General features: G+C 43.5%; 1 protein-coding gene across 2 annotated transcripts in view; it reads left to right on the top strand.

The window, feature by feature from the left end:
• The window catches only part of SERPINB1 (serpin family B member 1), a 51,491-nt gene extending 43,132 nt beyond the window's left edge, over positions 1-8,359 (top strand). For both annotated transcript variants that reach the window (XM_014592926.2, XM_006161679.3), the window contains exons 4-7: positions 943-1,060; positions 3,945-4,087; positions 4,416-4,583; positions 7,649-8,359. In XM_014592926.2, coding sequence (XP_014448412.1) covers positions 943-1,060; positions 3,945-4,087; positions 4,416-4,583; positions 7,649-8,053 — 834 coding nt within the window. In that variant the 3' untranslated portion in view covers positions 8,054-8,359. The remainder of the gene's footprint in view (positions 1-942; positions 1,061-3,944; positions 4,088-4,415; positions 4,584-7,648) is intronic.
• The last annotated feature ends 6,725 nt before the right edge of the window (positions 8,360-15,084 follow it).

Below are 15,084 nucleotides of genomic sequence, written 5' to 3'. Positions count from 1 at the left end.
ACTCCTGGATATTTTACTAAAGAAAGAGGGAATCCCATCATTCATTTCTAAATACAATCAGCATTTTCTTATTTATGGAAGTGTTAGTCAAAGGTTAGGAAAGAACAGGTGAATTGTTTTGTTTTGTTTTTGAGAGTTTTTTGCTATAGGGCGCGTGCGCTCGCCAGAAAGACAGAGAGAGACAGAGAGACAGAAAGCGAGAAATCACTCCCCAGGAGGGATGGCCACACTGCAATCCCTTCTCCTCCATTCTCCTCTCGGGATCTTGGGCACGTACGCACACGCGCCCGGTGTGAGTTTTAAGCCACCGGGCCCGGGACACGAACCACAGTTGACTACGTGGGAGTCCAGCGACATAGCCATTACGCTAACTGCTGCTTCCCGCGAGTATGCATTCTTGTGATCCTGAGGACATGGAGGGCTGGAGAGGAGGACCTGCTGTGTGATGAGATCTTTTAAGGGTGCCTCTCTCTTTCATACGTGTGCACATGCTCTTCATCATGATAAATAAACTTAAAAAAACAATTAATATAGGAAATTGTTATGTATTTTTTATCACAATTTCTTTTTTAGAGAGATTTTTGCTTTAGGGCACATGCACTCACCAGAGAGGTAGAGAGAGAGAGAGACAGCAAGAAATCACACCCCAGAGGGAATGGCCACGCCGCAATCCCTTCTCCTCTATTCTCCTCTCGGGATCTTGGGCACGCATGCACATGCACCCAGTGTGAGTTTAAGCCACTGGGTCTGGGACTCGAACCGTGGTTGACTACATGGGAGTCCAGCAACATAGCCATTATGCCAACTGCTGGTCCCAGGATTTCAATTTTTTTTTTTTTTTTTGCACCACAATGAACATACACTATTTTTCCACAAATTATTTTGAAGCACTCTCACATGTACCAGAAGTTATTCATGACATTTTTTTTTTTTCCCCAATAGGAGTTCTTGGCTTCAACTCAGAAGATGTACGGAGCTGAACTGGCCAGTGTGGATTTCCAGCACGCCTCTGAAGAGGCCAGGAAGGCCATAAACCAGTGGGTCAAAGGGCAGACAGAAGGTAAGAGACCAAGCAGCTTGGCCTCACCATGGCTTCACGCTAGAAATCCATCAATGGTTATGGATATTAGAAATAATGGGGGAAGAGCTGAGAAAAGGGGGTGTGTGTAAGGAAAGAAATTAAGGAGGGAAATAGAGCCAAGCCATTAATGGGACACAGAAATGGATGGTTATCTGTTGATGATAACGTGTTTTGTATCCTCAACTGGACTGGTGTGAAGTGTATTCCTGTTGTGTAAATTCAATTTACAAGCTAAATGCTGCATAGTGATTAGATGTATAAAATACATTTTTAAAAAAAGAATGATTTATTTAACTTTATTTATGCATTCATTTAATTTGATCAGAGAGAGACAGGGGAAGAGAGAGAGAAAGTGAGAAAGCAAGCTACCAGGTCCAGGATTTGAACCATGATTGGTCATGTAGGACTATCCAGCGTCTTAACCACCACGCCACCTGCTGGTCCCATAAAATAGATTTTAAAAGAATTTTAAAAATTAAAAAAAAAAAATCCATCATCGTGAAAGCTTAAACATGATTAACGGAGTAGCTGAAGACTTTTTTCCTATAAGTTCCTCCAGACTTCCCTTTTAAGTTCAAATCAACATTACATGTCAAATAAACATGTTGGGAATTCAGCCTGTCAAAATGATTTAATGTACATTTGGAAAGAAGCGTCCTGGAATTTCATGGAACGCATGAAATCTGTATTTGCAAACTGCTTGATCGTGTATATTGTTTGTCAATGTCTTATCCAGTAAGTCATGCCTGGTGGGTGGGGAGAATTGATTCATGCTCCAAGCTAAAATGATCTATTTATACCTCTCCATTTGAACAGTCACCGTGTGACTCACACACCTGTAGAACACCTGTCTTCTCGTACAGGCATTGTTTCTGGTCATGAACGCAGTCACAGTGAAACCCTTGTTTCAGTAGACTAGTTGTCTTACCTGTTGCATATTTGTTAGAACATTTAACATTTTTTATCTGTTTATTTTTTAGGTTTTCGCCATAAGGTCTGTGCATTCATCAGAGACAGAAACAAAGAGAGGGAAAGTGAGGGACCAGCAGTTAGCGTAATGGCTATGTCGCTGGACTCCCATGTAGTTGACCGCGGTTCGAGTCCTGGACCCAGTGGCTTAAAGTCACAGCGGGCGTGTGTGCGTGCATCCCCAAGATCCTGAGAGGAGAATGGAAGAGAAGGGATTGCGGCGTGGCCATCCCCCCCAGGGGGTGATTTCTCGCTTTCTGTCTCTCTCTCTCTCTCTCTGTCTTTCTGGCGAGCGCACACACCCTATAGCAAAAACCTCTTAAAAAGAGAGAGAGAGAAAGAGAAAAGTGAGAAATCCCTCCCCTGCAGGGGGCATACCTACTCCGCAATCCCTTCTCCGTTCTTCGTTCAGGATTTTGGATACACACACACACACACACACACACACACACACACACTTGGAGTGATTTTAAAGTTTTTGGATCTGGGCCTTGAACCCCATGTGTAAGCTCAGCACCTTAATATTTTTTAACTGTCTGAGGGTATATGCACTCACCAGAGAGAGGAGAGAGAGAGAAAGAGAGGGAAAAAAGCACAACTAGACGTGGCTACACTGTAATCCTTTTCCTCCATTTTTCCACCCTGTCGGGACTTGGGGCACACATGCTTACATGCGCAGCATGGTTTTTATTATTATTTTTTTTGGGGGGGGAAGCTTTTTGCTATAGGGCATATGCGCTCGCCAGAAAGACAGAGAGAGACAGAGAGACAGAAAGTGAGATATCACCTCCCTAGGGGGCATGGCCACACTGCAATCCCTTCTTCTTCATTCTCCTCTCGGGATCTTGGGCATGCACACACATGTGCCCCGCGTGAGTTTAAGCCACTGGGTCCAGGACTCAAACTGTGGTCGACTACATGGGAGTTCAGTGACATGGCCATTACGCTAACTGCCGGTCCTGCTCATGGTTTTCAAGCTGCTGGGACAGGAATCTGAAGTGCAGTCAGCCCTACGGAGTCCAGCTTCCTTAATAACTAGCCAATGAGGTCAGCTCTTGTGTGTGAGAGTAGATTTCTATTGGGCAGATTTCATTAAGAATTTTTGGGGGAGGAGTTTGGGCTAGCAGGTGCCATGGTCGTTGGAGCTGGACTTCTGCATGGTTGACTGTGGTTCGAGTCCTGAACCTGACTGCTTTCTTGCTCACTTTTTCTCTCTCTCTCATGAATGTGCACGTTCTATAGAAAATTAAGAAATAATCATTTTAAAAGATATTTTTTTTCTAAAAAAGAACGACCATGTGTAAACTAAAGCATATTGCTTCTGACACAATACGGAAAAGGAGAATTTTCCTATTTTTTAGCCTTTTGGTACACGTGACTTGTTTTAAAGTACCGGCTCCTTTAGAGTGGTTTGTGTATCATATTGCCCTACCTCACCAATTGGTTTATTTAAAGTAGAAACACACCAGTCAGACTAACTTAATACCATGTTTAACAAAATTAAGCCAATAATATACACTGGAATTGGAGTTCAGTGCTTATAACTTGTCAGTTCAGGGCCAGCAGATGCCATGGAGATTAAGGCAGCTGGACCCCCCACCCCCGTCATGGGCAGCTAAATGGTTTGAGTCCCGGACCCAGCGGCTCGAAGGACACACAAGATGGGTGTGCATGCATGCCCAAAATCTCAAGAGGAGAATGGAAGAGAAGGGATTAAAAGCACAACCATTCCTCTTTGGGGGTGATTTCTTACTTCCCCCCCCCCCCCTGTCTATTTCTGGCAAATACATATATCCTACAGCCAAAAAAAAAATAAAAATTCTCAGTTCAAAATTTTCAATTCCAATATAGATTCTTTTTTTTTTTTTAAATAAACACTACTTTATCTTTTCAGGGAAGATTCCAGAACTGCTGGCTGCAGGTGTGGTTGATAATTTGACTAAACTTGTGCTAGTGAATGCCATATACTTCAAGGGAAATTGGCAGGAGAAATTCATGAAGGAGGCCACAACCGACGTGCCATTCAGGCTGAATAAGGTAAGGTAGCCTAACTGTCTCGAGCCACGTTTTGCTCTAAAAGAACGCAGAGAATAGGAACCAGATGGTGGCGAGGTAGGGATATGCTACATGAGTGAGGCTGATCCACATGGAAGAGGTTCCAGGTTCACACCCAGATACCTCCCTGAGCATGGTGGGCACATATGTGCCCATGAACTGGGACTGGCTGAGGCTGGGTGTGGATCGTGGCATTAAGACCTTGTTGGGGGTGCTGGTCTTTCTGTCCTTCCCACTTATGAAAGAAATGAATAAAGTAAACTTTCAAAAAGAACACAGAGAATAATTTGAGTGATTTTTAAAAACACAGAAAGACAAGAAAACAGTGAAAATGATGTATCAGAAGAAAAAGTTTCCATATGGCTACATCGAAGACCTTAAGTGCCGTGTGCTGGAGCTGCCTTACCAAGGCAAGGAGCTCAGCATGCTCATCCTGCTGCCAGACGAAATTGAGGATGAGTTCACGGGTCTGAAGAAGGTAACGAGCTCCAAGCTTTGTGCTTTCTTTCAATATATGCGTTCTTCTGTGTGTATGTGTGTGTCGCATGGTGAGTGCTCGGTATGAGTCCACCAACGTCCCTTGACTTCCCTTTCCAGAACTTGGCCCCTTTGTAAATGTAGCCTACCTACATGTCCTACCCCAAAGTCCTAAGTTTACATTGTTCTAGAAAGATGCCCATCTCTGTTCAGTGACAGTTGTGACAAGGAACATCTAAAGATCTATATTAAATGTAACATGGGTGAGTGGCAGCTCACAGAAGGGCTCTCCAATCAATGTGAGAGGAGTGTACAGTAAGATGAGGGTTGTTGACTGAGGGGAAAGATCGAAAAACCCAAACACTGTGCTATCTAGCTTCATCATGAACTGTAAAATCCTATTAAGGGACCAGCAGAGATGGTGAAATGGTTACATCGCTGGATTCCCATGTAGTCGACTGCGGTTCAAGTCCTGGACCCAGTGACTTGAAACTCATGTGTGCCCAAAATCCCAAGAGGAGAATGGAGAAGGCATTGTGGCATGGCCATCCTGCCTGAGGGTGATTTCTCACTTTCTTTCTCTCTGTCTCTCTCTGTCTCTTCGGCAAGCGCACGCACCCTATAGCAAAAAATCTCTCTAAAAATATCCTATTAAGACGCCATTATTCTCTCTACAGTTCATACAGATCATGAGTGAAGCTTCTAATAGGTGCATAACAGAAAACCTCTGGGGATATGTGAGCTTGAGCATAAGGCCTACTTCCTGTCAGAGCATGTGTACACTTGTCAGAGAGAGAGAAGGAGGGACAAAGCACCCCTCAATGGGATGTGGTCCCTCTGTAATTCCTTCCACATTTTCCCACACCATCAGGATTTGGGGCATGAAGGAAATGCACATGGACCTGTAGTATTTTTTAAGCTGCTTGGCGAGGATTCAAACCATGCTTGGCCGTGTGAGAACCAGCTTCCTTAACCACTAGGCTACAAAGACTCTCCTCTCCATGACCTCTGTTTGAGGTTTCCAGTCTATGTCATTTAAAATCTATGGCATCTCTTGCAAGGAGTAGAACTAGGCGAAATTGTGAGTATAGTTTTTTCTCAGTGACTCTACCCTGCTATGTGTTTTCCTTATCTCTTTTTCAACCAAGCACGCTCTCAAGAAAGGGGTCTTAATTTTAATCATTTCCATGCATACAATCCAGATTAAAGTCAGTGTGTTCCTTCTTTTAGTTGTATTTTCATATTAATCTGTTTTCTGATTGTAAAGTGAAAGTTGGGAGCCTCAGGAAAGGAATGATCAACATCAGTAGAACAAGTGCAATGATGGCTCTGCTCTCGTCCCGCAGTAACAGTAATGGTAACAATGATGATAGCTGACACTTATATAGTGCTTACCGTGCACCAAGCACTTTCCATACATTGACTAGCTTAATGTTCACAGCAATGCTGTAAGGTGGGTACACTCATCCCCACTTTGGATGAGGAACTAGGTCAAGAACATCATCTGCCTTTCACATTTTTATGAAAGAGCTACGAGCTCCAGTGAGGTACACAGGTCACCAAGCTTTAGTGGGATGCAGAATGCAGAGAAGAAATCTTTTACATTTTCCATTGTATCCATCAACCAATTAGAGTATAACAGCTGTCATGGCCTATCATAGTAATCTGGTGAGGTAGGAGTTTAGTAAGTCCTGAGGGATGCATAGATGGGAAGGTCAAAGGAAGGATGGGTGGATGGAAGAATGTGTTGGAAGATGGATGGATGGATGGATGGGCAGATGGAAAGATGGATGGATGAATGGATAGATGGTGGATGGGTGAGTAAACGCATGGATGGTAAGGTGGCAGGATGGGTGGACAACGGATGGATGGATAAAGAGGAGGGTGGCTGGAAGAATGCATTGGAAGATGGATGGATGGGTGGATAGCTGGATGGACAGATGGAAAGATGGATGGATGAATGGATAGATGGTGTAGTAAACACATGGATGAGTAATCACATGGATGGTAAGGTGGCAGGATGGGTGGACAACAGATGGATGGATAAATAGGTGGGTGGATGGAAGAATGCATTGGAAGACGAATGGATGGGTGGATGGGCAGATGGAAAGATGGATGGATGAATGGATAGATGGTGTAGTAAACACATGGATGAGTAAATGCATGGATGGAAAGGTGGCAGGATGGGTGGATGATGGATGGATGGATAAAGAGGAGGGAGGCTGGAAGAATGCATTGGAAGATGGATGGATGGGTGGATGGGCAGATGGAAAGATGAATGGATGAATGGATAGATGGTGGATGGGTGAGTAAACGCATGGATGGAAAGGTGGCAGGATGGGTGGACGATAGATGGATGGATAAATAGGTGGGTGGATGGATGAGGGACCTGGTGTCCAGTCCTTGTGCTTTGACCTTTGATGATATGAAACACAGCTCTGTTCTGTTTCATCAATTGCCTGAAAGAAATTAAATTCTCTTGGGACCAGCAGTTAGCGTAATGGCTATGTCACTGAACTCCCATGTAGTTGACTGTGGTTTGAGTCCCGGATCCAGTGGTTTAGACTCACGCCAGGCGCATGCGCGTACATGCCCAAGATCCTGAGAGGAGAATGGCGGAGAAGAGATTGTGGTGTGGCCATCCCCGCTGGGGGGTGATTTCTTGCTTTCTATCTCTCTGTCTCTCTCTGTCTTTTTGGCGAGCGCACACGCCATATAGCAAAAATCTCTCAAAAAAACAAAAATTAAATTCTCCAAGTAGAATTTATTTTGACACACACACAAAAACAAACATGAAAGAAACTAATTAGTGACTGATTTTATAGGTCCATTCACTAACTAATGCTTTACTGGCAGGTGGCGTGATGGTTAAGACACTGGTCTCCCACATGGCTGATCAGTTTGAGTCCTGGACCAGGCAGCTTGTTTTCTCACTTTCTCACCCTCTCTCTCATCAAATTAAGAAATAATCATAATAATAAATAAAATATTTAAAACAATGCTCTATTACTTTACGTACAGCAAAGTTAATTTTGTCTCTTCTTTTTTACCCTGTTCTAATTCCAGATCGAAGAACAATTGACTTTGGAGAAACTACGGGAATGGACCAAACCTGCAAATCTGAGTAACATTGAAGTCCACGTCAGCTTGCCCAAGTTCAAACTAGAAGAGAATTACATCCTGAACCCCCACCTAAGCCAGCTGGGTGTGCAGGATCTCTTTGACAGAAGTAAGGCTGATCTGTCTGGCATTTCAGGAGCCAGAGATCTTTTCATATCAAAAATTGTCCACAAGTCCTTCGTGGAAGTGAACGAAGAGGGGACAGAGGCGGCCGCTGCGACAGCAGGCATTGCCACCTTCGCCATGTTGATGCCGGAGGAGACTTTCCTGGCCGACCACCCATTCTGTTTCTTTATTCGGCACAACCCCACAGCTAACATCCTGTTCCTGGGCAGACTTACTTCTCCATAGAGGAAAGAGACTATGGGAATCCAAGCTTAAGCTTAAAGCTGTATCGCCTGAATTTTTAATGGTGACGCTTTTTATACATCTTTAGCAATAAAACTGCTATGCAGAAATGGATTTTTAATTTCCTTTGTATGTTCAGCCCTGTTGGCTGTTAGCACTCATACATTTTGGTGCAGGGATCTCTTTTCCTTTTTCTTTCATTGAAAAATATCAAGTGATTGCTTTTGAATGTAACAAGAAACAAAAAGAAATCAGATGTGTAGATTCTTTTCTTTTCTATCTTCTTTCTTTCTTTTTTTTTCTTTGCTATAGGGTGTGTGCACTTGTCAAAGAGAGACAGAGAAAGGGAAAGTGAGAAATCACCCCTCCAAGGGGATGGCCCCATTGCATTCCCTTTCCCTCCGTTCTCCTCTTGGGATTTTGAGCACGCACGCACACACACCTGGCGTGATTTTCAAATCACCGGATCTGGGACTTAAACCTCAGTCAGTCATGTGGGAGTTCAGTGCCTTAACCACCACGCCACCTGCTGGCCTCGATTCTTTTTCTTTTTTTAAATAGGAGGGCATGTCCATGTGCACATGTGTGAGAGTGTATGTATGCAGGTGCACCTTACAACAGGGCCTGGTCATGTAATCCTTTTTTTTCCCCCTTTCTTTCTAATTTTCCATTCCATCAGAATCCTGGACATGTGTAAATCCAGCCCATTGTTCAAGCCACCAGGGCCAGATCTTGAACCCTGGTCAGTCACGTGAGATCCGGCCTTGTCTGAGTAGTGCTTAGTGCAATGCTGGCCCAGATGTTTGGATTTTTGACAGGCGAGTATAGCAGTCTATGGAATTGCTACGCTCTCTCGATAGCCTTTATCTTACAGATAGATGTTTATCTTATAGATAGATGTTTGGAAGCCAACACCCTTGACTGTTGAAGAGAGAATTAAAATCAGATATTCAGTTGAAATAGAGGCAAGTGACCCAAACAAGAACCAGGTTTGAAGAAAAACCTGATGTTCCTGTCTTTCTGTTCTATAGGAACAAAATATCCTATGACAACTCTCTAGTTTTTAAGCCCTTCAGAGAATGAGTCACCTGGTTGAAACCTGCATTTTCTTTCTTTCTTTCTTTTTTTTTTCTCCTTCTCATGTGCTATGGAGTTCATGTATGATCATGTAGAATCAAGAAGTAGACGTCTTATGATAAAAGATACCAAGAGACTTCCAAAAGAAACGTGTGGTCAGAGAAATTCTAAATGAACTGTCAAGCTCTCACTGTTTGCCTGGATTCTTGTGTGTTTTCTGTAAAGCTTTTTATATCACTCATCTGTTGTGAGTGGTTGATCATGGGCTGGCCTTGTACATGGCTGGGGTAGGGAGACAATTTGATTGCCAGAAACTTCTGTCCAGTGTACTCCTGTCCACGGGACTTGAAATGCTGCATTTTCTTGCTCCCACGAAGCTGGCAGGCCTCGTGAGTTAATAAAGTTTCGAAGATGCTACGATCCAAACTGATCTCAGTCCTCTTCTTATTTCTTCCCATCTCACATAAGCCAAGACTACCAAAGGGGATTCTTATCCGGATAATACTGATGAAAGTTAGGGTCTCCGCAGATCAAAAACAAAATTTTAGCTAATCGCTTCCTAGCAAGCTTTTCTTTCTTTTTTTTCCTCCTGCCTTGAAATATTTATTACTGCCTGCCTTCTTCCAGGTTTTCTAATCTGTACAGGAAAAGAAAAGTAGTCGTTACTTCCCTTCTGACTTCATCCTAAAGTCCATTCTATGGTGTAGAATAAATGGTGCTAACTGTGTAAAAACTAATTCAGGGATCTAAGTGACCCTGCTCAAATCCTTTTTTTTTTTTTTTGGATAGGTTTTTGCTATAGGGTGCATGTGCTCAACAGAAAGACAGACAGAAAGTGAGAAATCATCCTCCGGGGGGTGGGGGGGATGGCCACACCACAATCCCTTCTCCTCCATTCTCCTCTCTGGATCTTGGGCACGCATGCACACACGCCCGGCGTGAGTTTAAGCCACTGGGTCCGGGACTGGAACCACGCTCGACTACATGGGAGTCCAGCGACATAACCATTACACCAACTTGCTCTTGATAAGGTAAACCTGGAATTCTTGGAAATAGGTGGCAGACGGCATTTCTGGAAGACCTGTTTAGTTTCTTTCCTGTGGCATGAATTCAGCAGCCTAGCTGCCTGCTATGTTGCAGCCAAGAACTGACATCTCTACAGAAAGTCGTGCATCTGTTTGGGATAAGAAACGTGCTAGAGAAGAAATTGGGCTTTTCAGAGACAATTCAGGACTAAGGAAGAATCTGTTATACTTCAACCTTGAAAAGTTGATAACTCACCCACATCCACAGGTTGCAAAATATAAAAACATTCTTTGGGGACCAGTGGATGGTGTAACAGTTATGTCGCTGGACTCCCAAGTAGTTGATCGCGGTACGAGTCCCAGACCCAGTGGCTTGAAACTCACAATGGGCGTGTGTGTGTGCATGTCCAAAATCCCAAGAGGAGAATAGAAAAGGGATTGCAGAATGGCCATCCCCCTTGGAGCGGAGGGGTGGTTTCTCAGTTTCTGTCTCTCTGTCTCTCTCCAGCAAGCATGCAGGCCCTACAGCAAAGATCTCTTTCTAATAACAGAAAAGAATTCTTTGAACTCTGTGAGTTCTAATTACATATATTTAAAACGACAGGGGCCAATACTGTGGCCTAGTGGTCAAGGCACCCAGATCCTACATGGCAGACCACGGTTCGAATCCTGGCCTCATAGTGGCTGCATATGGATGTGTGCCCTAAATCCCAACAGGACGGAGAAGTGGAGAAGAGACCGTGATGTGACCACATCCTGTTGGAGTGCTTGCTTCCGCTCCCTCTCTCTTTTTCTGTCTACCTGTCTCTAATGAGTGCACACACCCTCTGGCAATGATTAAAAAAAGAAAAAGGAATTATAATGACATCATTGCAAGGCCAGCGAGACTTTCTGCTAGTTGGTAACTGCTGTGGCAGTGGCTGAATCCAGTGTGGAGTGGAGAGAATGAATCCACTCCAAATGACCAAAGATAACTGAGAGTGTGACATCTTACGTATTTCATGGAACAAAAGTGATTTCTTAGTGCGCAAGAGAGACCATAAAAAGCAAAGCTATGCACGGTAAGAGCAAGAGGATTTTACTGGAAGGGTTTTTATTATTATTTTTTTTTTGAGAGGTTTTCGCTATAGGGCGCATGCACTCGCCAGACAGACAGAGAGAGACATAGAGACAGAAAGCGAGAAATCACCCCCCAGGGAGGATGGTCACGCTGCAATCCCTTCTCCTCCATTCTTCTTTAGGAATCTTGGGCACGCCCGCGCACGCACCCGGCTTGAGTTTTAAGCCACCAGGTCCGGGACGTGAACTGCGGTTGACTACATGGGAGTCCAGCGACATAGCCATTACTCTAACTGCTGGTTCCCTGGAAGGTTTTCAAAGAGTTCTTGCATCAGCCCTTTCTTCATTTTGTACAGACTATTACAATAAACCCTGCTGCTATTTCACTGTAGTGGATAAACGAGTTCCCCTGTAAATTAAAAATGCAAATATTTTATCATTGCACGATAGATATATATATATATATATATACACACACACACACATATATATATATACATATAAAATTTTTTTTTGGAGAGGTTTTTGCTATAGTGCGCGTGAGCTTGCCAGACAGAGAAAGACAGAGAGAGACAGAGAGACAGAAAGTGAGAAATCATTCCCAGGGGAGATGGCCATACCTCAATCCCTTCTCCTCCATTCTCCTCTCGGGATCTTGGGCACACACGCACACGCACCGGTGCATTGCACGATATTTTAAAACATCAGTTTTAACAGAATGAATATGCATTCCAAATATTAGATTACTATGTAAACTCTGATACATTATTGAACTATTCAGACAATTAAGATGTTTCCATTTGCAGATTAACCCAGACCTTTCCTATCAAGACAAAACAATGGATATTTACATTATTCAATTGTTTTATTATTCAAATATGATATAACCAGATTAAAGGTTAGGATTTGTGTGCCTTTTAAATTAACTTATTTCTTACTATACCTTAAGCCCTATATGTCTTGCTTTTGTTGTTTGATGAACTAATTTTCAATTAATGTTTCTCAATCATTGTGGGGTTTTTAAAGTTAAATTATATTAAGACCAGAAATATTTTTCATCTAGAACAAATAAGATCTTCCATATTGAAGGTAAATAATTTCCATTGAACCATGAAACTATCCATGAAATATCTCTTAAGATTATTCAAATAGGGACCAGCAGATGCCGTAATGGCTATGTCACTGGATTCCCTTGTAGTCGACCATGGTTTGAGTCCTGAACTTGGTGGCTTAAACTCATGCCGGCCACGTGTGCATGCTTGCCCAAGATCCCAAGAGGAGAATGGAGAAGGGATCGCAGCATGGCCATCCCCTCTGGAGGGTGATTTCTTGCTGTTTTTCTGTCTCTCTGTCTCTCTCTGTCGAGTGCATGCACCCTATAGCAAGAAAAAAAAAAGATTGTTCAAATAAACTCTCTCAGTTCTAATTTCATATTCATTCATTTGTCTAAGTAACACTAACTTACCATGTTTTATGTGCTCAGCTTTGCACTAGGCCCTATACATACAACAATAATCCCTTTTCTCCAGTAGTTTATGTCTAGCTCATGAAGCGACTCCCCGGCAACGATATAACTTGGTTAACCGACCCCACTGGTTAGCAGTCATACCAATTTGATTTGGTAGCTGACACTTGAAGGTCAGGAAGAGGTTGTCTTCCACACTGACTGCCAACATTCTGGGAAGGCCACCCCCTACATTATTTAGCAAACTGGCCTCTGGGTGAGGAGCTGGCTACTGGTTATCTAGCCATCTGTGTATATATATCCTGATAGCCACGTCCCCTCTGGGTAGACTCACCCCAGTGTACCGAGAAAATAGACTTGTAATTCCCCAAGGCATGGATGACCCAACAGCAATGAGGTACTCTGACAAAGGGAAGAACACATGCAAAGGCACGGAGCTAGGAAGACAGAATGAAGATGCTGTGATTGGACATTAGTAAGAGAAAAGCAAGTGGGGTGTACGAGGGAGTAAGGGGAGACAAGACGAGGAGGTGCGCTGATGGCAAAGTGGATTTAGGGACTTTCTCTTTTTTTTAATTATATTTTATTTTATTTCTTGTTATTATTATTAACATTATTTTTTTAATTTGGCCAGATACAGAGAGAGAGAGAGAGAGAGAGAGAGAAAGCAAGCCGCCAGGTCTGGGACTCAAACCATGGTCAGCCATGTAGGAATCCAGTGTCCCAACCACTACATCACCTGTTGGTCCCAGATTTAGGGATTTCTAATTTAAGTGCAATAACTCCTTTCATCCTGCAATGCCCAATATATGATTTTAGATACTAAAGAGACAGCAGATAAAATAATAATAATAATAATAATAATAATAATAATAATAATAAAACAGTAAAAAGAAGTTTAAAGAAAAGCCATGCCTATAGAGGGTTTTGAGGCAGACAATGACATAAATAAATTCACATTAAAACATTGATTCTGCCTACCACATGAGGAACACATTGCAGGGCAGCCTCAGGAGCAGGAGTTGAGAGATGAGAATGGCTCAACTGAGGCCAGAGGAAGGGGGCATAAAGAAATGGATAGGAGACCTCCCTGGTCTTATTAACCTTAGCAGTTGGTAAATTGGGGGAGATGAAAAACAGTAAAAAAATCAAGGTTTTCTTCCAGCTTTCTGGTTCCTGGTGAGTTGGCACGCTGCCTCTGAGATGCGAAGGCCAGAAGGAGTGCAGGTCTGGTGAGCAGGTTGAGTGTGTTTTTCTGGACATGTGGGTTTTCCAGAAGGATGCGCAAGCTAGCAGTCAGGTGTAGAAGTCTGAAGGTCGCAACCAAGGTCTGGGGAGAGGTACACACAGAAGCAGGAGTGACTTCCTGGGTGCAAGAATGGAGAATGTGAAGAGGGGACAGGCCAGAAGAAAACCAAGAAGGGCCCAACATTCAAGACCTGTCTCAAAGGAGGATAATGAAAGAGACCAAAGAGAAGGGATCCAAGAGAAAGAACCAGGATAAGGAGGGAGCTGGACATGGCAGAGTGGTAAAACTCAGTGCTCTGCAAAGCTGGCCCGCATGGGAAGGGTCCCACATGGGACAGTCCAGAGCCTATGTCCCAAAACCTTTATAAACATTCCGGACATACGTGACCATGATCTGATCTGGCTGAAATGAGATGGATTGCTACATCAAGGCCCCGTTGGGGGGATTCTGTCTCTGTGTCTGTCTGTCTCTCATACACATAGAAGAAATAAAATTTAAAAAAATATATACAATTGGGACCAGCAGTTAGCGTCATGGCTATGTCACTGGACTCCGATGTAGTCAATTGCAGTTCAAGTCCTGGACCTGGTGGCTTAAACTCACACTGGGCACATATGTGTGTGTGTGTCCAAGATCCCAAGAGGAGAATAGAGGAGAAGGGATTGCGGCGTGTCCATCCCCCCTGGTGGGTGATTTCTTGCTTTCTGTCTCTCTGTCTCTCTCTGTCTTTCTGGCAAGCGAAAACCTCTCCAAGAAAAGAAAAAATATATACAATTCTACAATATGAACCTTTTGTGTGTGTGTGTGTGTGTTTTTTTTTTAAGGTTTTTGCTATAGGGCACCTGCACTCACCAGAGAGACAGAAAGTGAGAAACATCCCCTGGGGGGGAGGGACACGCTACTATCCCTTATCTTCCAGTCTCCTTTTAGGATTTTGAGCATGTATGCACATGTGCTTAGCATGAGTTTCTTTTTTTTTTTTTAGAGGTTTTCGCTATAGGGCGCATGCGCTCGCCAGACAGACAGAGAGAGACAGAGAGACAGAAAGCGAGAAATCACCCCCCAGGAGGGATGGCCACGCCACAATCCCTTCTCCTCCGTTCTCCTCTCAGGATCTTGGGCACGCATGCACACGTGCCCAGCATGAGTTTTAAGCCAT

This window comes from Tupaia chinensis, unplaced genomic scaffold (genome assembly GCF_000334495.1).
Source record: "Tupaia chinensis unplaced genomic scaffold, TupChi_1.0 Scaffold138812_1, whole genome shotgun sequence".
Lineage (NCBI taxonomy): Eukaryota > Metazoa > Chordata > Mammalia > Scandentia > Tupaiidae > Tupaia > Tupaia belangeri.
The sequence above is the reverse complement of the archived record's forward strand: the minus strand, read 5'-3'. Positions and strand labels throughout refer to the sequence as shown.